This window comes from Mya arenaria, chromosome 4, assembly GCF_026914265.1.
Source record: "Mya arenaria isolate MELC-2E11 chromosome 4, ASM2691426v1".
Classification (NCBI taxonomy): domain Eukaryota; kingdom Metazoa; phylum Mollusca; class Bivalvia; order Myida; family Myidae; genus Mya; species Mya arenaria.
In genome coordinates this window covers 3282342-3305406 of record NC_069125.1, presented here as the reverse complement: position 1 = coordinate 3305406, position 23065 = coordinate 3282342, and the positions used below count along the sequence as shown (strand labels likewise).

The 23065-nt window shown below is 36.8% G+C and overlaps 1 protein-coding gene across 4 annotated transcripts in view; it reads right to left on the bottom strand.

The window, feature by feature from the left end:
• The window catches only part of LOC128230365 (tetratricopeptide repeat protein 37-like), a 44710-nt gene that overhangs the window by 1615 nt on the left and 20030 nt on the right, over positions 1-23065 (bottom strand). For all 4 annotated transcript variants that reach the window (XM_052942574.1, XM_052942573.1, XM_052942575.1 and 1 more), the window contains exons 12-35: positions 22028-22116; positions 21307-21421; positions 20271-20450; positions 19382-19434; positions 18770-18877; positions 17823-17939; positions 17199-17299; positions 16640-16742; positions 15946-16038; positions 15618-15677; positions 15289-15500; positions 15014-15075; positions 14317-14373; positions 12838-12981; positions 12073-12214; positions 10975-11068; positions 10373-10453; positions 9657-9784; positions 7284-7407; positions 6264-6438; positions 4634-4810; positions 2878-2989; positions 2033-2161; positions 1121-1218 (exon numbers count right to left, since the gene is read on the bottom strand). In XM_052942574.1, coding sequence (XP_052798534.1) covers positions 1121-1218; positions 2033-2161; positions 2878-2989; positions 4634-4810; positions 6264-6438; positions 7284-7407; positions 9657-9784; positions 10373-10453; positions 10975-11068; positions 12073-12214; positions 12838-12981; positions 14317-14373; positions 15014-15075; positions 15289-15500; positions 15618-15677; positions 15946-16038; positions 16640-16742; positions 17199-17299; positions 17823-17939; positions 18770-18877; positions 19382-19434; positions 20271-20450; positions 21307-21421; positions 22028-22116 — 2754 coding nt within the window. The remainder of the gene's footprint in view (positions 1-1120; positions 1219-2032; positions 2162-2877; positions 2990-4633; positions 4811-6263; positions 6439-7283; positions 7408-9656; positions 9785-10372; positions 10454-10974; positions 11069-12072; positions 12215-12837; positions 12982-14316; positions 14374-15013; positions 15076-15288; positions 15501-15617; positions 15678-15945; positions 16039-16639; positions 16743-17198; positions 17300-17822; positions 17940-18769; positions 18878-19381; positions 19435-20270; positions 20451-21306; positions 21422-22027; positions 22117-23065) is intronic.

Here is a 23065-nt window from a genome sequence, read left to right as displayed (position 1 = left end):
TAGGAGTTACGGCCCTTTTTTGCCAAAAATACTTCAAAAATATATGTTTCCAATCTAATTCTTGAAAAGTATGTGTCCAATCCTCACCAAACTTTACATACATGATTGTGACCATAATATCTTGATCAAGTTCGATAGCCATGGAAATCGCTTTTGTCATTTAGGAGTTACGGCCCTTTATTTGCAAAAAAAGACTTGAAAAATACGTCCCGAAGATTGTTTCCGATCTAATTCTTGAAAACTGTCCAATCCTCACCAAACTTTTAACACATGTTTGTGACCATAATACCTTGATCAAGTTCGATAGCCATGGAAATCGCTTTAATCATTTAGGAGTTAGGGCCCTTTATTTCCCAACAATACTTAAAAAATATCTTATCCGATCTAATTTTTGAAAAGGATTTGCCCTTGTGCAGATTATCCTGAATAATCATTATGGCTTATTTTCTGTGACAAAAAATCGAAGTGGGGGCATCCGTGTCCTATGGACACATTTCTAGTTTTTTTTTTATCGCTATTTTACCATACGGAGTACAGCCCGTTTAAGAGCACTTGTGACATCAGATGAAGCACTATAACACATGAAATTGTATTATTGAACCGGGTCGAATTTCTTGGAACTTCTTAAGGTTAATAGGCTTAAGTGACTTATTTCAATTAGTGGAAATACGTACTTAAATCGAATTTGGATGAATGAAAAATGGTTTATTGTGATTATTATAAAGATAATTCCTATCAAAAGTATTAGAACTCTTAATGTTACGCAAATTATTGAAAACACAAAGCGAGCTTAGGTCAATCCTGTAATAAGGGACTTAAGAAGTTTCGAGAAACTTGGGCCAGGTCATGTTGTTGGTACTGACACTGTGGTTACCCACCAAAACAGTAATTTGTTTTCTAGTTTTACATTGCAGAATAGATTTTCGGAGCACCTGCTGTATATAACCCAAAAGAAACTAAACTAATGATCCTATGATTTTTATCATGATTTTTTCCCTAGGTTTTAAAATTAAAACCTGAAACTAAAAGAAGATTCAATTTTGAGTGACCATACCTTTTTGAGTGACCATACCTTAAAATTTAAACAGTGATGAATGATTAGATTTCCTAAGTGGTTTACCTTATCCAGGTCGTCCATGACTTCCTTGTGTAGACCCGCCAAGGCAGCACATGCCACCCTCTGTTGTAAACACCAGAGACAAAACACAGGATCTAGGTCTGAAAGTATACAATACAGCACAATGGTTACATTATAAATATTAAGTCCAGCCAAGACAGCAGACGTCGACCTTTGTTGTATGCAATGGTGTATACATTGCACCATTGACAATACACAAAATCTAGGTCTGAAAGTGTACAATACAGCACAATGGTAACATTATCTATAAATATGAAGATCTGCCAAAACAGCCTATGTCACCCCCTGTTGTAGACTCACCGACATAACATTGGATCTTGGTCTGAAAGTATACAATACAGTACAATGGTTAAAACATCTATAAATATGAAGACCCGCCAAGGTAGCACACGCCACCCTCTGTTGTAGACACAATTGACATAACATAGGATCTAGGTCTGAAAGTGTACAATACAGCACAGTTTATACATTATCTATAAATATGAAGTCCTGCCAAGGCAACACATGTAAGTCACCTTCTCATGTATACACCATTAACAAAACATCGGATCTAGGTCTGAAAGTATACAATACAACACTGGTAACATTATCTATAAATATGAAGACACTTTATCTATAAATATGATGACCCGCCAAGGCAGCACATGTTCCCCTCTGTGTAGACGCCAGCAGTGTTTCACAGAATCAAGGTCTGCAGTTGTACAAAAGCTTAAGAAGAAATTGGACGTAAGTCAGTTTGAACCACAGATTAAGAAGTATTAAACTCACATCATGTTTATCAGAAATTACATTTAATAGCAATGATTAAAGACATATATACAGAGGCATGATTATTCGGAAATATTTATCTTTTTTAAAACCTTCAAATGTACCACCAAAAATACAGGCACATACCTAGTTGAGCCACGTTGACCAGCATGTTGTACCGGAATGTCATCAGGGATCTTCGCCTCTCATCATCCATTGCACTGGCCGCTTCAACACCGACGGCCGAGGTAAGAGTCAACCAGCCTTCCTTCTTGTCTACAAGTAGAGAAAAACTGGTTTAAAATATTGCTTTAGAAATAAAAACTTGCAGGTACAAAGTAAATATTACATTAAGTATACTGGTTGAATTAGTATTGTGAAACAATCCACAAACAATCTAAATAGTGAGAAGCCACATAAACTCTAAATCTCTAACAGGGGCTAAATGCTACAAATGATTCCCAATTTTTTAGTATGAATTGTATCTTAAAGGGGCCAGACACCAGATGGTCCAAAACATCAGCAAATACAGTAATTCCTCAAAACAAGCCTAGAATTGTCAATGCAGTAGGAGGCCGATGATACATCACTTTACAAGGTTACAATAATAAACACCTCAATCATGTTGCTGTCTTATCTGTGTTTCCCGTTTAAAATAGCGCATAACATTTTTCCAGTTTAAATCATATCTGTTTATGTGTACGGATAAATAAACTGACGCTTTTTTAAAACTTACTGCGATTTACATGGTAGACAACTGCAGTAAATTTTGAATTGGGTGAATGCGCAAAAACTGCAAAAGATGCACGTGTCGCAAGGGATGTGATACATCAGTGTAGTGTACACAACAGTATCAATGTTATGTAAGTTTTTGACAATTTTTTCTTGCAATTGTATCATCTGTGGTCTAGCCCCTTTAATGACATTAACCCACATGTGATATGGTCCTGTATTTATCATCATTCATATGAAGCAAACATGTAAGCTCCTACCAGGGTAAAGATGTACAGCCCTCTGTGCACTGAGGAAGGCGTTTCTACAGCTGGTCTTATTGCCATGGTAACCATGTTTGATGTCAGCAACTGGCACTAGCAACTGCTCTTTCTACAAAGAATGGTAGTTGTTAACTTTTTTTGAATTAATTCTATTATCTTACATTCACAGATTTTATCATATATATATTACAAAGACCTATATTTAAAACATTTATACTTAAAATCAATAGTAAAAAAAAATAGCAAAATGTTCTCTTCCTCAACATCCCTCATTAATGTTCCATGTTAATTTAAGGTTTACTGGACTAGGTTTATTATTTTGATCTAATTCCTACTGAACAAGATCATAGTAGATAATGGAGTATTGGACTGTGCCACTAGACTAACTTCTGGGTTGTGCCACTAAACAAGATCACAAAAGATGATTGGCTACTTGGCTGTGCCACTAAACAAGATCAAAGTAGATAATTGGCTACTTGGCTGTGCCACAAAACAAGATCATAATAGAGCATTGGCTACTTGGTGGCTACTTGGCTGTGCCACTAAACAAATCACAATATATCATTGGCTGCTTGGCTGTGCCACTAAACAAGATAATAAAAGATGATTGGCTAGTTGGCTGTGCCACAAAACAAGATCATAAAAGATGATTGGCTACTTGGCTGTGCCACTAAACAAGATCACAATAGATCATTGGCTACTTGGCTGTGCCACTAAACATGATCACAAAAGATGATTGGCTACTGGGCTGTGCCACTAAACAAGATCACAAAAGATGATTGGCTACTGGGCTGTGCCACTAAACAAGATCACAAAAGATGATTGTCTACTGGGCTGTGCCACTAAACAAGATCACAAAAGATGATTGGCTACGGGGCTGTTCAACTAAACAAGATCAGAATAGATCATTGTCTACTTGACTGTGCCACTAAACAAGATCAGAACATATGTGGCTACTGAGCTACTGTCGTAGCGCTGTGTCACTATAAAATATCACACTAGATAATTGGCTTTTGAGATGTGCCACTAAACAAGATCGCAGTAGATTAAGAAAAAGTACAAAGCAAGATATGCTTTCCATCAATAAGCAATTTACAGTAAAACTGCGATCGCTCGAGGACACCGGTGTCCGAGCTATAACCTCGAGGGAACCATAATAAGAACGACCCGAGTTTCAATTTTCAAGTCTGTTATGTTATATCTTTCAGTGTATTTTAAATTGCTCAAAAAGCGCATTTTCTAAACAAGCAACATTTAAATATGACAGTACATATTATGGCATACGCCAGATTTAAGTTTTGCAAAATCAGGGATTGTCTGTCTCGTGATACTTTTCAGACTCATAATTATCTTCTCAAATGCCCTTATCAACTCATAGTGGTCATGCGTAAACAGTGATAAAAGGTTTTTCACAATTTATGAAATTTCCTTTCAACTGTCATTGCAATTTTTACAACTTGCGAACATTTTAACACCTAGAGATTGTTTATTTATTTTGGAACACATGTTAGAGAAAAAGTGTGAAATTAGACCTCGAGGGAGCCATAAGGTTTTGTGCATGATTTGTGTATTTGGGAACGGCTATTGTGCTCGACTTATTTCGGTTTTAATGCGTCAGTATATTTTATATGAAAATATAAGGGAAAAATGTTCAGGACCAAGCTCCAACCTCGAGGGACTGCCAGTTCTCGAACGACGGCCTGTTCGAACAACCACAGTTTTACTGAAATTAGTGGCATAATAATGCCCTTACCTTATTATGCACCGTGTGTCCATGAAGTAGAACGTTTCTAGCAGCCTGGGTTGCAATGCCTGATTTACTGGGGTAAAACATGAGCAGTAGAAGTGTCAGAAGATACCAGCAGTCACCTTGTGTGGTGCTGTCTTCCAGGCTAGCTTGGACCAGAGCCAATGCTGTGTCTGTCTCGTCCTAGAAAAAGATGGAACATACATCATTGTGGATAGTGAGACATTTCCAACAACCTGAAGTATGACCACTTATGTATGTGGGTTGGAGTGGGATCTTGTTATTAAACTGGCATTGACCAGAGCTAGAGCTGTGTCAATCACTTCCTACAAGAAGCAGTCAAGTCATACAGTGTAATTGTGGTTTGAGAGAAAATTAAAACAACTTGTGTGTGGAGGGTTTCTAGATGACTAGCTTGAACAAGAGATAGATCTGAGTCCACCTTATCCTAAAAGAAGCAGAAAGGTCATACAATTTCAGTGCAGCTTGAGGAACAACATTCAACATTTCCGTTTGCTCAGGTTGCAACCATTGTCCTGGGGTAATTTCAAATATAGGAAGTAGTCTTGCCAACTAGTCTGCTCTAAAGTAAAGTGAGCACTCCCTAGATAGAAGAGGTTGTTAAGACTCTCTTGTTATAGCATGTAATGCAGCCTTGGTTTATACTTATTTATTTTAACTTGATTGTGACGAAAGCGAATATCTTATAAGATCACTTCCGATGCTGTTTCCTGAACAGTAACCAGTACTGTGTTATTTTCGAAAGGCCATGAGAAAGTACTGCTGGTGGGATCGAACCCATGTCCTCTTGGGTGAGAGGCCAACACCTATACCAGTAGACCACTCTCACCCTACAGGATGCAACCTAAAAATGTTTTCACAAAATAACTTTTAAATTTTATTTAAACTGTCACAAATATTAAAGCTTGCTAATTGAAAAAAACAAACATGTATTAAAATATATATGTGATGAGTAACCTACATATAATGTGCAAAAATATGTCTTTATATTCCATATGAAGTTTCTTTAATAATATCTGTCATGTGTTTCTGTTTCGGATAGAAAAATCTGACCCCGATGGCACCTGTGTTGCCAGGTAACGAGGCGTGCCGAGTTACCGGCCACACAGCGTACCGGAGGGTCGGATTTTTCTATCCGGAACCAAAACACATGATTGATATGTTTCCTAGCACATCTTAAATTACTTTTTTGTGAAAAAATACATAGAAAAGTGCATTTTTGTATTTTCACCAAAAAGCGTGTATGATGATGTTTACTGACTTCATGACGTGCAGTAATTTTTATTCACTGCATACGTCAAGAAGTTCCTTCAGTATCACGTCTTTTAAGGGTTATTTTGTTTTGTATTGAAGGTATATTTTTGTAAAGAACTCATCTATTGAAATCTCACAATAATGGTTACATACATGTAGAGTGTAAAATAAAGGAAATGAACAGTATTACGTCACAGCGCGTGACTCATCTGGCATGGGGTGGGGTGCCAGATGGAGTTTTCCAGCACGGCTGAATTCACCGGAAATGCCTATCCGGTGTGCTAGAATTTATATTTAAGTCATTGCTTACAAGACCTCAACACCACCAACTTATTTCATATAAGTAGAACCAAATACATACCTGAGCAAGATTCAAAATGCATTGCAGCAGAGTGAAGTCATACAGGTGACTATTCTCCCCTCCCAGTTTGGAGAGCTCCTGTACAGCAGCAGTTGCCAAGGTGATGTCGGACTGGAGCAGACCAAGGGCACAGAGGGCCTTCAGACCAGCAGGAGATGCTTCAGAACTCTGAGAACTGGAATAAGAGACAAATTTTAGTTACCATTTGTGTAATTCAGTTTCAAAATGTTATTCTAGTTCAGTACAACTGCAGCAAACCAAAACGTGTATGGAGGAACATTTTAATTTTTGATATGCCCATTATTATTAACATTGATTCCCCTGTGGAGGGCGGGGGCGAACAGTTTGGCAGTGAACACTAAGTTGCCAAAACTCATACTCAAAAAGCTTTTATCTGATTTTAACCAGACTTGGATGATATGTGTATGGGCAGAATATTTTGGCCATAGTTCTTGAACACTTACTAATAATTTTGACAGGAGTAACTTGTGACAGTTTGCCACTTTGGTTGAATGATAACAAATGTTTCTTTGATATGGTCTTTGTACCGCACATTTTCACATACATGCCATATCTTCTGGCAGGAAAAAAATGCCTTGAAATAGGAAACCATCTCAGATGGAGGATAAATATTCCCCACAATAATAAAATAAAAATTAAACACTTTGGGTACCGGGTAATGCCTTTTTTTACAACTTGTTAACATAATAAAGTGCTTTTCTGAGCAAAATCCACTCGGACTCCTTCCAGAAATATGCCATGTATGAGATATTGATTCATTTGTGTTAGAAATCTCCTGAATTAATGTCACAATCCCATGGAATTCTAAACATAATGCCCTGGAATCAATGGTCGCCAGAAATATGGCAAAGCCTTAGGCATTGAGCAATACTCCTGATAATTTGAACTTGCACAAGAAGTTGAAGCAGAAAATACCAACTGCAAAATTTATTGAATTCACCATATCAATTTTTTAAGGTGAACATCATTAAAGCAAAATGGAATACTTAGTAATGCTACCTTTGAAAAAGTATTGTTTTAGTCTGATTAAGGTCATTCATCTTGTAGTACACCATTGCCATGGTTACCAGAATATGTGACTTCTCTTTGTCAGTTGTTGCTAGCTCAGCTGCCTGGCTGTACACTGAAAGTTGAACAGATTTTTATTTTTTATTACTGGAAAATTGGACTTTTACATGTATGTAATCAACAACTTTCAATTGACTTTTATTTCCCTCTTACAATATTAATAATAGGATCTTGTTGGTAAGATTGAAAACTTAGAAATATAATATGATCTCACAAATCGAATTTGCTTTCCAAAGCCTAGAACCAGTATTTAAGTTTTGAAAGACATGTTCCTGACAGTACACAAGCAATCAGTTTTTAAGCAGACAAAAAACATTTTTTTCCAAGAATGGCCACAATTCTTATTCTGATAAAGAACTAGACTTAACCGGTGAATGCCCTTCCTTAATTGTACTAGCTTCTCACACAGTTGATTGAATGGCTCCTTTGCAGTCCCAACCCTCGCGAAGGGCTAGATTAAATTGGTACAAGCCCACTTCCCTTGACTGGTTCCCTAGATTCTCATGCAGTTGACAGGCTACTGTCACAATGCTGGTCCTCACCCTCCCCTCTCCTCAAAACCCACCCTGAATGGTTCCTTTGCAGTTCCCAACTTGGTACAGGTCCTCTACCCTTGACTTTCCTACCTTCATCCCGCTGTCACAATCCTAGCAGCCCCTATCCACCCCTACTCCCTCTTTACCCACTCTGAATGGCTCATTGGCAGTTCCCACCCTGCTACATGGCTAGGCCAAACTTGTACAGGTCCTCTCCCCTCGACTGATCTAGCTTCATGCCTCTCTTGCAAACCTAGCAGCCCCCAACCCCTATCCACCCACCCTGAATGGCTCATTGGCAGTTTCCGCCCTGGTACAGGGCTAGGCCAAACTTGTACAGGTCCTCTCCCCTCGACTGATCTAGCTTCATGCCCCTCTTGCAAACCTAGCAGCCCCCAACCCCTATCCACCCACCCTGAATGGCTCCTTTGCAGTCCCCACCCTGGTACAGGGCTAGGCCAAACTGGTACAGGTCCTCTCCCCTCGACTGATCTAGCTTCATGCCTCTCTTGCAAACCTAGCAGCCCCCAACCCCTATCCACCCACCCTGAATGGCTCATTGGCAGTTTCCACCCTGCTACAGGGCTACCATATTTTCCCGACTATAAGGCGATCCGCTTATAAGACGACCCCCTAACTTTGCCCATGAAATCTGGTGTTTTTGTCTCGACTCGTTTATAAGACGGGATCAATTTTTAAAGCAAATCAAGCACTTTAAATTCTCCAAGTCTGTGATAATATTCAAGCTTAACAGTCAATTATCAACTAAATTTGTTCATTTGCTTAGGATTATTGATTTTTATTTTCCGATGGTATGGTATGTTTGAACCAGTCTAGACGCAATTTTGGGAGTTATGTGGGTTCATACGGTATTTGATTGACATATTTAAATACAAACCATTGCAGTGCAACTTTGATATTTACACAGCTCGTGCTGTGACGTCACAAATTGTACTGTTTGATCTGCAGCCGACAAACAGAACACATTCCATTACATGTGTTAATGAGTTAAATTTTCGTTTGTTTGGATTGCAGTTAATGGGACTTAAATTTTGAGAAATAAATAACCATTGATGATTGCGGATAAATTAATGTCACGATTAATGAAATGTGTATTGAAATCTGCCAGTTACATGTATGTGCATGATGTATGCAAAGCCTTATAGTAAGGAAAAAGTAAGTTTTATTTACGACATAGAAAAAAAGCAATGCATTTTTTAAATTATTTTTTGTCAAAATATTTTAATTTTAAAGGTGGCAAAATATGTCTCCTGTGAAAAACAAGGTGTTTGGACCGATAACATGCGTTATATCGGGTGTTCATCGTAGCGAAAACAAAGCCGATGGTCGTCTTAATCCGATGGGTGTGATCGTGTCACTTTTATTGGGGTGTCATCAACAGACAATAAATTAGTCAGTTGAATATTCCTGATTATGACTCTATTCTTTATGAAATTCTTATAGACTCGCCTGTAAGACGGGCCCCCTACTTTAAGGTTAAAAATCGGACCAAATTTCCCCGTCTTATAGTCGGGAAAATACGGTAGGCCAAACTTGTACAGGTCCTCTCCCCTCGACTGATCTAGCTTCATGCCTCTCTTGCAAACCTAGCAGCCCCCAACCCCTATCCACCCACCCTGAATGGCTCATTGGCAGTTTCCGCCCTGGTACAGGGCTAGGCCAAACTTGTACAGGTCCTCTCCCCTCGACTGATCTAGCTTCATGCCTCTCTTGCAAACCTAGCAGCCCCCAACCCCTATCCACCCACCCTGAATGGCTCCTTTGCAGTCCCCACCCTGGTACAGGGCTAGGCCAAACTGGTACAGGTCCTCTACCCTTGACTGTTCTCCTAGCTTTTTGTATAGTTGACAGGCCATGGGATAGTCACCATTCTTCCTGCAAGTCAATATGATCGCTTAATAACATCATTGTTTAATCAGATTTTAATGTTCTATCAATATTGTTCAGTACATCGTTAATTAGAATACAACCTACATTTTCAGCCAATGAGATTGCAGAAAGGCAATAATTAAGTACTAGGCATAATCATAAAGAATTTTAACTTTGTGGCTGTTTAAAAGGTCCGCCCACTGCCACTCATACGATACACAATCCTAGTCAGATTTGCATTGACAATGTGTCAGCCAATAAGGTTGTATTCTTAGTCAGTAAGATGACCTGAATTCAAATCTTAATGATTAAGAAGGGCTCGTTTGCTAAGCTCACTCCGCCCATTCTTATTTATTAAGATTCTAATTCAGGTCATCTTACCATTACTTAAATAACATAAAATTCTTATGTAACATTCATGTCACTTCCTTAATCAAAGGAGTTTCATACTGTTGCAGTCTTTAAGCAGAAACTTTTTTTAGCACTAAAAATGAACCTGGATTTCTTATAAGTACATAATGTATTTATGTGATTAGTTTGTTGATTACTATTAAATTTTAACTAAACTTCATTCAGTTTGAAGGATCATCTTACCTATAACAGCGAGCGCAGTTGGCCAGCACGTCCTTCAGTATCTCAGCATTCTCCTGGCCGGACTCGCACAGCAACAGCGCTCTTAAATTGACATTTTCTTAAGAGATTCTTTGCAACATTGAATCTGACCAAAAACAACAAGAAACAAATACTTTTATAAAAACAGTAGCAAAAGAGCCCTCATTTTGATAACTTCTAAACAGCAATATATGATGACATATGCTATCAACTTTCTTCCAGTAACAAATATGTCCATTCTTTTGCATTTTATGTTCAGCAGGTTTCTTTATTTACATTTCAAAATTAAGGTTGTAGGTAAGCCCATTCAGCAAGTGCTCGATAAGATTGTTAGACATTTGAGGTTTTTATAGCATAGCACAGACAGAATGTAACTTAGGTTAGAGGTACCCTGTTTCTTTTACATGCACCGGTGTATCAGAATTGCACATGGGACCCTCCTTTAACATCCCTCCCAGAAGACGATAAGTATTTTTTTAGTGGTATGGGGGACAATGAAACCTGCTACTCCTGGATTGACAGTCAAGTGTGTTACCACTAGACCACGGATTCGCCACACTTCACGATCAACTAAAGACCAGTACCTATTAAGCTGTGTGATGGCAGTTTTATACAGGCCCTGTCTCTCCAACAGTAGAGCGTGGAGGTTGTAGGCCACTGGGTTTGTCTGATTACACTCTGAATTGTGAAAGAAAGTTAAAACTACAATATTATATGGAAGCATGTTAGAATTAAAATATTAGTATCTTTTAAGTTGAATGATGGCAGTTTTTCTTTCACTTCAAGTACCTTAAATGCACACAATTACATATTTATACTGTCACGGACATATAAACCAGATCTGTGAGACTGTATAATTATGTAAACATACAAATGTATATCAAAATGCTCATCTTTACCCGATATTTCTGTAATGTTCAATACCAGATAGTTAATATAAATTTATCTATAATTTGAGTACATATTTGTATTTTCCTTATATTCTGCAATTGCAGGCCAGCAAAATTTGTTTCAATCATATAACCAGTATACAAGATGCCATGAAATAGAGAAAACGGCATAATGAATTGATGTACAGTCAAAACCACAATGTCGACATCTGTGATGCAAACTTTTTCTTCGGTCCAAATTTTGTTCCTTCTTTTCATATATAAGACATTTTTTTCATTTTATATATTATTATTTCCTTATGTTGAAGTGATTTCTCAGTCCCCTCAGTTGAATTTCACACATTTTTTTAAATGCTCATGTCAAAAAGAAATTCAGACAGAATGTGTGACATATTTAATGGCAGTTTGCAGCATGTTGCTTATTTGGCATGCGTGTCAAGAATAACAAATTTATAGTTTTGTTATATCAAAGTATAATTCACAGTCACGACAACTTTGACATAATGGGTTTCAACTGTAATCATTTACTACAATAGTTAGCACACTTCCTTCTCACCAAGATGCCCTGGGTTCGATTCGGAGCTTGGGTGAGTTTAGTAAGCGGTCAATAAGCCGGACAACAGGGTTTTCTCCGGGTACTCTGGTTTTACCCACAACACAAGACCACACTCTCACACAACATCGTGCCAACAAGAGTGACTTAGTACAAGCTATCATAACTTTCTTCATAATCATTGTAAAATATGCAATGTTTAAACTAAAAAGGAAACAATCCCTATTCCCTATGCCTACCAGTATATCTAGCCAGAGCATCGGAAGCCGAAGGTACAGCTCCCATTTCTTCAATGGCATACATGTACATACTAGTCCCCTTTTTATCTGACTGTAGCAGAACAGAACACACCCACTGGCCATAGCCTATAGCTCCCTCAACCTATAATGTATACATATTAATTGTATAAAATATTTAGGCAAGAATATGATACTTTTTTGAAAGAAAAAAACATCTCTTCAATAGCGTACATGGTTCCCTTACTATCTCACTGGAGCAGCACTGAACAAACCTAGTGGTTATAGTACATTGCTCACTCAACCTTCAACATGCTAATCATGCAACATAATAATCTCTGAGATGTACAAATCTGTTTAACAACCATACCACTTCAATGGGAAATATTCTTGGTCTATATAACTTAAACCAAATCACGGATGCTAACACTCTTCTTCTTCAACTGAAAGTGTATTACAGCAAAAACAATTGGGACTTGCTACACATGTAAATATTGACCATGTCTTTGCAAACATGTACAGTAAAACAGCGGGCATTTGAACAGACACCATAGCCAGTCCCAAATACACAAATCATGCACACAACCTTATGACTTCCTCGAGGTCATAATTTCACACATTTGCCCGAATGCATGTTCCAAAATAAACAAACAATTGCTAATGTTAAATTTTTTGCAAGTTGTTAAAATTGCAATTGTCACTGTTTACATATGACCGCTAAAATCACATCACCTATCTTCAAGCACAAATCTATCCAGTATTACTCACATGGTGGGAGAGTTCTGTGGTGTGTCTAAAGAGATCCATAGCATCCTCGTGTCCAACAACCTCAGCTATAATAGCCTGCCCCACCCAGCAGGCCACATACGATGGTTCAAGGCTCTGGGCCACTTTGAAAGCCTCATGAGCTAGCTGGAATGAGAATATTTACATGTAAGGTACAATTGTTTTAACAATTAACTAACATCCTCATCTATAATGATCTGCCCCACCAAGCTGGCAACAAACAATGGTTCCTAGCTGCGGGTAACTCTAAAAGCCTCAAGCGCAAGCTGAAATAGCAGAGCAATTAACTCCATTATGACAATACCAGGTAGTTGATCAAAAACCTGAGATAAACCATATGAAAGCTCCAGGCTGTGGGTGACAATGGATCATGGCTGTGGGTGACAATGGATCATGGCTGTGGGTCACGTTGAAGACCCTCATGTTGAATCAACTTGAGCTGTTCTATTGTGAGTTATTCTGAGAAATTTTATGAAAATGTCAATCTGTGAGAGAGCAGCTTTAATAAATTTATAAACAATACTTGATTTGTCAATTATTATAATTTTATCCAACATCTTGTGTAATTCTCTTGCAATGTGTAAGCATTTGGTGCTTATATCAAATCAAGTATCAAAATAAACAAATGTTTTATTTCAGCACACAGTAACTCACCACATAATCATATATGGTTCCCAATAAATGTTATTATCATGAAAAAGTGTGACCAATAGCTGAATGAAAGGGCAAATAAGAGTTAAAGGGCTAAAATAACATCATTGGAAAATGGCATTTTACATGTGTATGTGTATTTCTTTAGACCTTGCGGTCAAGGATAACCCGTGAAAGTGCAAGCACTTATTTCCAACGGGGTCCTTTGTTTTTGCTGAAGGGACAGCATGCTGAAGAGACAGTGGTAGGATACAAGGAAGTCCGGGTGCGATACCCTAGCACTTTTTCGAAGAGTCCCCTTGGTTCTTTTACGTGCCCGGTGTAAAGCACTGATACACGGGGTACAACTTTCCTGGGTTAAACCAGTACTGAGTACACCACTTTTCCAAGCACTACCCTTTAAATGCTGAGCGACAGGCAAGGGAGCTACTTGTACCGATTTTTAATGTCTTTTGGTATGACGGCCAGGGATCGAACCCATGACCTCAAAGGAACAGTAAAACTGCCATTGCTCAAGCAGGCGATTTCTTAAGAACTGCGGATTGGTCGAGGTTGAGGTTTAGTCCCGACTCCCGACCTTTATTCCTTCTATTTTCATATAACATATAATATATACTGACGATAGATCAAAACCTAAATAAGTCTGGGAATCAAGCACAATTTCCGATTCTAAGATAATCATATAATTGACGGGTGTTAAAAGTTGAAAACATTGCAGATCTTTTTAATTCTTTTTATGAGTTTCAGGTCGGGCCAAAAGGACCTCGAGTTACGCAGTTTTACTTTTCAAAGATTGCTAATCAAACATACCTTGACATTTTCCTTCTTAAGATACAAAGCTGCCAGATTGGTCCATGCAACGACATTCTGAAACCAAGAACAAAGGGTTCCAAAACATTAAACATTTCAATATATATTTACTTCAGACATGCAATAGTTATTCTTGATAAGCAACTTACATTTAACTTAAAAAGTTGTAAGATGTTTTATTTTCAGAACATATACATGTGCTAGAAGTAATATACTGTAGTTTAGGCAGCCATTTAAAAATAACTTTAAAGCTGCACTCTCACATTTTTGACAGTTTTGACATTTTTAATATTTTTTTTGTCTCAGAATCAGATGATTTCTGTATCAATGCCTACCATTCAGTCATATATTTTATTAAGATAACTTACATGTGACCAGATCTCAATTGCTTGGTAAAATGCCAAAAATTTCATTTTTCTTAAAGCATTTGCTTTAGACATAAACTATCCATTTTTGAGTGTAAATATAAAAAACTGCCATCTGAGTTTTTGTCAGCAGTCATATTTCACCGGATTCAAGACATTCACTAAAAAAAGTCTCATTCCATGTCATTTTTTTTTTAAATTGTCAAAACGGTCAATCTGTAAGAGTGCAGCTTTAAAAATGTTTATATGAAGGTAATATTTGTTACTCAGTCAATTAAGGCCAAACAAACTATTAATAGTGGTCTAATTTTTTAAAAAAAGTTCCCACTTACATTAGCCTCAACCTTGATAGATTTGATGAAGCAGTGTTGCGCCAGGGAAGACTTGTTGTACACTTGAACAATAAATAGGAAAAGCTCTAGCAATCACAGTTGTTAATCTTTTTAAATAATCAGGTAATACTATTCAAATTAAAAATTTCCTTTGTGAATATGTTAGAGTTGTGCCTAATAGTCTTAAGTACTTCAAAACATGAACCAGTATATATATCAATTTATTTCTTAACATGTTACACTTTTATTTTAAATAACTATTTTTTGCCCTGTACCTTTCCTACAGGCCACAAATCCTAGAGCATTCCAATGCTTGTGATTGGTCGGTTCCAGTTGAATGGCTTTCTTCAGCGATTGGACAGACTTTTCAGCCAATGAAATTGCAGTATCACCAGAGCTACTATCTGATTGGTGGATGTAATTCACACCCAGATCATGCCAGAGTGAAGAACAGTCTGGGAGAATTTTCAAAGCCCGAATGTAGCAACTGCAAAATTGGATAAAAAAACTCTTATGGAGTCAGCAGATCATTTCCCAAACTGTATTCTCTGAATAGGTTTAAACAAAACAATTGGCTAAGATTGACAAACCAAGTGTAACTTACATATTTCCAAACTCTAGAGTCTCCAACTTGGTCATATTGCCCTTTTCTGGTCTCTCAAACCTACAGAAAATCAAACAAAATATCTTTTAAAAAAGTAATGACTAATCTAAACTTAATATTAATTTGTTGATACGCTCTAAAAGGACTCACCAGCACAGATATCCAAGTAGCTATCTAACTTGAAATGTTTACTGATGTATTGGAAACCAGGAACGCCATGGAGCAAAAATTCAGAGTTGTGGGCCTTGCTTTACATATTGTTTTTCAGTGAAAAGAGGACTTAACAATGAAAATACAATCTTATTGTAAAAAAGCCATTTAAGAATACCTGAAGCCCTTTTCTGGCAGGACATGTATGATTGTACAAGCGTCCCCAATCAGCTTCCACAGGCAGGACACATCAGGCCTCAGTCTGCCAGCCCTGAAAAAGATCATAAAGATTTGAATGATGATTGTAATAATGTACTGAATCTTGTAACTAATCCTCAAGTCCTACACTAATTTTGCATGTAGTTCAAGTGTGAAATTTTGGTCGTTAAGCCATTTATCCTTAACTTATTAATGCAGCTTTCTGGTGATGTTGGTTCTTTTTTGTATCCAAAAGAGTTATTGTCTAAATCAGTTGTTCTTTACAAGAGATTATTAAAGAACCCATTCAGGTCTCATTATTTTTTTCTCACCGATTAACTCTAAACAGTCAGCTGAAACAGTTCAATAAACACACGTTAAGGCATTTCCATAAATCCTAACTTAATTCACTAAATCAGAGCTATGATGGAAAAGTAAGTGCAATAAACCTAACTGTACTGATGTTTACCTGCCAGTTCTACTCTGTCCCTGGCTCCACTATGGAAACATATGGACAGTGGATATCCCCACTCCAAATAATTACCTGTAGAGATGTTTAACAGCTAGTTCTACTGTCTCCCTGACCCAACCATAAAAAAGACTGGCTGAGTTAGAAGCCCACTATCATCACCAAAGATATTGGATAAAATATACCAACATCTCTGAAAAATTACCTGTACAGATGTTTAACGGCCAGTTCTGCAGTGTCCCTGGCACGACCATAGAAACACTGGTTGAGTAAGGAACGCCCTATCTGCACCAATGTCTCACCCAGCCCTACAGTAATGTAAGGATTACAATTAAGTGAACAAAAGTCAATTAGCTGCGATTGGATTAGTGACTTTGCAAAAGGTCACTCTATAATGTGTATGTACCAATGCAGACGGACATAGATATGAACAATATTACTAAATGAAAGTATCTGAAAACTTCCAGTTGGGAGTTCTTACGGATGCTTTACACAAAATGGAAAAGTAACTACACTTAAAGAAACATTATAAGCTATGTTTTCATTTTAATCCAATTCAATAAATCATGTACTAGTATATAATTATAATTATAACATACAATGTTGCAATGTTTGATATATATATGTCAAATGAAACATGTTTTAACTAACAACATTAATTTTAACCTTTTGGTAAAAAATAGTTGATGAGGTATTTTTTATCACTAAGGTAATCAATTAGATAGAATGTTTAAAATATGAAAATCATTCCAACAGTGTTTTACCTTTCAGTGCAGGTACATAGTCATCAGACTGGTCCAGGATCATCTTGTACTCCACCAGGGCCTCTTGGTACTGTCCCAGGGTCTGCTTGATTGAGGCTATCCTGAAGTCAAATTGCTTAAAGATGCACTCTTACTCCCTAATAAGATTGACCACAATTAACTCTATTGTTTAATATACCAAAAAGGATAGATAATGTCGAATACAATGGTTCTTATGAAGGACTACGAGTTTAATTTGAAAGACAGGTGAAGAAAACATGGCTTTTCTACCTTGTGAGACGACAGAAGATCACAGTAAAGCTTTTAGCACTCACCAATCATTTAATATCTTTGCGTTTTCAGCTTTTAAATACACAGGTACAATCTTGTTATCAGTTATAAGAGTGTCACTTTAAATCAGATAAACCTTTCCAAGTGAAAACTGACAAACAAAGGCTTTTAAATGTACTTTATATTCAGTTTGTGACAACATCATGAACACAACATCATCATCATCATCATCATCATCATCATCATCATCATCATGATCATGACATCATCACAACATCATCATTGTTGAAATCTCTCTCATAACAATCATACATGATAACAGTAAATAAAAATGTTGAGTTTGATAGTGCTTACTGGAAGAGACAGTATATGGAGGCTGGGTTGAGTTCGGCTGCCCGAGTAAAGGCCTTCAGAGACGCTGTGTAGCTGCCACGTAACAGGTAAGCCTCCCCTAGACATTCCCATACATGACTGAAAACAGAGAATTGAAGATATGTCCTTTTACCCATGGAAATCAATGCAAGGCTGGGTCAAGCTTTGCTGCCCTATTCTTTCCTTTAGGAATGCCATGTAAGCTTACTCTATATACTCCTCCCAGAAAATTTGTTTGGTGGCAGTATTACAAGAGTGCATTCAACACCAAGCTATAAAGATTTCCTCTATATACTCCATTACCTCACACAGCACAAGACTACACTCTCACATTATATTGTGCAAAAGGCTGGATAGTGTGCAAATGTATAAACAATATAATCTTTCTTTGTGGACTTAAAACGACAGAACGGTTTTTATATATTTTGTAATTATCATTGTTTCACATCATTTAACAGATGGTTCACCAGCCAAGAATATTAGTGTTGAAAATTGGTTCCAGCTTGACTATGGATAATGGGTTCCACTCAAGTTACAAATGATCGATAGTACAATCAGTTTTTAAAATACTTGTATCATAATTGTAGATTTATTATTACACAATAACATGTAATCCTTAACTATGCTTATGTTATGTGTATGTTTGAAGTTCTTAAGTTTTGTTGTTGCTTTCGGCTATATTGCTAATGATAACAACTAAACACTTCTGAATGTATAAATGAACTTTGTAAATGAAATGAAAAAGAAAATTGGGGGACATTTACTAAATGCAAATAACGATAGGAAGGAAGAAAAACAACTTGCTGGTTGAATCAATGATCAATTATGACCAAACGAATCAATTGTTGCTGATTTCAGGCCCAACCAATTATTTTTCGATTATAATCGATCAACAGAAGATCATTAAAGAATATAAGCAAGAAACTTACGTGTCTTTAGAATCAGCCCTGAGAGCAGACTGCAGTGATGCTATGGCAACAGACGGGTCGCCATGCTTCATCTGCCACAGGCCCAATCTTAGCCACGCCCACTTGCCGCTGGAATGAGGCAACAAATAGTCATTTTCATTCATCAGAGGTTTGATAATGATAAACCTAATGGTAGGCATAGCATCATCACTCTGGTGAACGAGAGGAGATCATCATTCTCATTCATCAGAGGCTTGATTATGATAAATCTAACGTGGTACCCATAGCATCATCACTCTGGTGAACGAGAGGAGACCACCATTCTCATTCATCAGAGGCTTGATTATGATAAATCTAACGAGATACCCATAGCATCATCACTCTGGTGAACGAGAGGAGACCACCATTCTCATTCATCAGAGGCTTGATTATGATAAATCTAACGTGGTACCCATAGCATCATCACTCTGGTGAACGAGAATGCAAAAAGACAGATCTAATTGTTTACAAACTGATTACTGAAATATGTCAACCAGAAAGAAACAGAAATGTGTGGATATCATAAAGATCGCTATAAATCATTTGAAATATCAAGTAAAGATATTTCTTTAAATATACATCAATTAAGCATACCTTCCAGGTGGAGCCATGCTCGTGAACTTGACAAGGATCGGGTGGACCTGGTCCTGCAATAATCAACATGTCTATTTTAAAGTTGAACAAGAAAAGATACAGATTGCCATATCTCCTGCCCAATTGAGCAAACAGTATCAACTTCGCTTTACCACAAAGGATATTGTTTTAAGGGCAATAACTCAAGAAATAATGCACTAAGGGTTATGGCTTCTGTGCACTGTACTTTTCCTAAATGAGATATATCCATATATCAAGTTTGAAGATAATACCTCAAAGACTTGGCAAAGACACATGCCTACCATTACTATATCCAAAGGGGGATTATCAACCTTTCTATTATGTTTGAAAATATCCCCCTTTTGCAATAAAATATAAAAGAATAATAAACATAATATTATCCCTCAATATATTAAACAACTTGCTCATCTTATTCACTACAACAAAGCTCAAGATAATAGGCCTTCTGGTAACATTGCTGCAGTTGGACTTAATGCAGCACTCTCACAGATGGACGGTTTTGACAACTTTTTCATTTTTTTGTCTTGGAATGAGCCAATATTCTAATAAATCTCTGGAAACCAGTGATATAAGACTTGTGACAGAAGATCAGATTGCAGTTTTCATCAAATTAATGGATTATGGCTAAAAGAGTTACTAATGCTTTAGGAAAAATGCACTGTTTTGCATAAAAAACATTAAGTATGGAAACCTGCAATTTAATCTTGTGTCAGCAGTCTTATATCACTTGTTTCCAGGCATTAACGCAAAAAATTGACCGATTCTAAGACAAAAAATAAAAAAAAATGTCAAAACGGTCAATTTGAGATAGTTCAGCTTTAATTGTGTAATAATAAGTAAAAGCTTAACAATTATCAAACCCTCTCACCTCTTCTCCTTGTTCAGTAAGAAAGTCACACAGTGGTTCCCCTGCTTCACTACAGCTGGGGTCAAGGTCAAATGCCTTCTGGTAACACTTGCGAGCCCTTAATTTGTCCTTCCCAACTTGAATGTAGTAATGACCTAGATACAGAAAGGTCATGCTGTTGTTGGGGTCCAGTTTTGCAGCCTGAAAAGAAGTGGTGGAGTGAAAGCATTTCAATAAAGGATTTCCACGGTAGACCGGTCACTGCAACAAAAGGGATGGTCCACAATGGGAAAAATACTGATGTATTTGGTGACTGAATAAACATTTTGTTTCAATTAAGTAGTGACTTTTTAAGACAGGCAAATGTCCCAATTTCAAATGTTTGGCAATGCTGAGTATGGTATTTCAAATATATGTGGAATTTTATAGAAACCTGAACATTTCTACTTCTTCTTCAGCAGCATATGAAAAGACATGAACATAAATTTAATATTAATTATTAAATGAAAGTGTCAACTTAAACCCCCAACTTGCCTATTTAAGCCACTAGATAGTGCCAGGGCAGGTTTACATGGTATTTTTAGCACGCTTCACATCTAAGTGGCCTTTTTCAAATAGTGAAATAATCAAGACGTTTTTTGCCTAAAAAGATTAATATAGCTTCTTTGAAACATTTCTAATGAAATGGCAGAGAAAATGTCATGAAAAAAGCACATTGATAAATGCCAAAGATTTGAAAATCTCATGGAGGAGTTTGATGGTCATGAACTGCAGATTGTAAACAAATACACATGGCAGTGTTTACACATGGCAGTGTTCACTTTCCTGTAGCTTGAAATATTACGTCAGCCATATTTAGCAAAGGCACAGCATCCCTCTGCATGAGTGATAGTTTGTTTATCTGATAAACACGCCTACAAATTTCTCCCTACCAGGGCAGCGATTTTTGTGTTTTTAAATGTATTAAATTCCTGCTAATGCTTAACATATTGCCATCCACTAGCTCATAATTATAAACAGACGTTTTAAGCCTTAAACAATATAAGATAACTTGTACCTTCAGCAGAAGGGTGAAACACTGCTGGTTATCTTCCCCTGTCTCCCACAGACACTTGGCAAGGTTCACAAGGTGCGAGGAGTTATCTGTCTCCTGTTCCAACAAACTCTCAAACCTGTAATGATGCAAGAAGCAGAGAAATCAAATACATATTTAGTTATCAAGGTAATTCTTTGGCCTGCCTAGTTTTGTTTTAGTACAGAATTTGTGTTTAAATGTTCAAATTTTGAAGTCCTGCAAAACTTTCTTCTAAAATATGAAGTCTTTTCGCTGATATGATCCTTAATTTAGATACCCAATTGACCTTTCAACATTTCAAAACATAAATAAGTAAAAATGATAATTGTATTTAAATCAATACATATACACATGTATAACAAACATAAATTTTGAGTGATAAACCTTTAACTTCTTACTAAATATTGCATTTATGGAAAATATTATTTACTGATAACAAGATTGCATCTGTGTATTCATTTGTTGAAAATGCACAAATATTAAATGACTGGTCAGACTTAAAAGCTTTACAGTGATCAACTATTGTCTAATAAGAAAGAAATACCATGTTTTCTGCACCATTTCTTTTAAATTAAACATGGTATCTTTCCAAAGAACCTTTGTTTTTTATATTTATTCATCCTTTTACGGTTATTTAAAAAGTAATGTATTAATAAGGGTAAGTAAGAGTGCATCCTAAAAAAATAATAATCTTAAAACTCACATCTGTTTTGCTGCTTTGAAGTCCTTTTCTGCAAAGAATATCTGACCCTCAAGGTCTTGCTTTTCTGTGGAGTTTCCAATTAAACATGACTGAAATGTAATATATATACATCATGAACCAAGATGGCATACAAAAAAATCAGAATGGGTACATGTATATATGCATTAACATATAGCACTGAAACAAGACTTGTAATGTACACCTTGATTTTTAATCTCTTAAAGCTGCACTCTCACAGATTGACATTTTTGACAATTTTTAAATTTTTTGTCAACCAGTAATATAAGACTGCTGAAAAAAGATCAGATTGCAATTTCCATAATAACATTCAAAGTATGATGTTTTGTGGCGAAAACTCATTTTGCATAAACTGTTAGTAATGCTTTTAGCCATAAAACATTAGTTTTCAAACGTACATCATAAAACTGCTTTTGTCAGCAATCTTATATCACTGGTTTCCACACATTAAAGCAAATATTAGTTCATTCTAAGACAAAATAAAACAAGAAACACCGCAATGCGACGAAACCAGGTTTTCAATGTTGTAACAGTGACCTTGACTCTAGGGACCCCAAACGAATCCCATGAAAGGTATCCATAAACTCTTTCTTTATATCAAGTTTGGTCATGATATGTCAACCCTGACTAATGTTATTCAGTTTCAACCGTTTTTCTATTTTACGTTACAGTGACATTGACCTTGATCCTATGGACCCTAAATGCAATCCCATGAAAGGTCTCCTTAAACTCTTCCTTTATACCAAGTTTGGTCAAGATATGTCAACCCTAACTTAAGTTATTCAGTTTCAACCGTTTTTCTATTTTTAGTAACAGTGACCTTGACCTTCACCCTTGGGACCCCAAACACAATCCCATTAAAGGTATTCATATACTCTTCCCATAGACCAAATTTGGTCAAGATATGTTAACCCTAACTAAAGTAATTCAGTTCCAACTGTTTTTCCAATTTTAGTAACAGTGACCTTGACCTTGACCCTAGGAACCCCAAACACAATCCCATTAAAGGTATCCATAAAC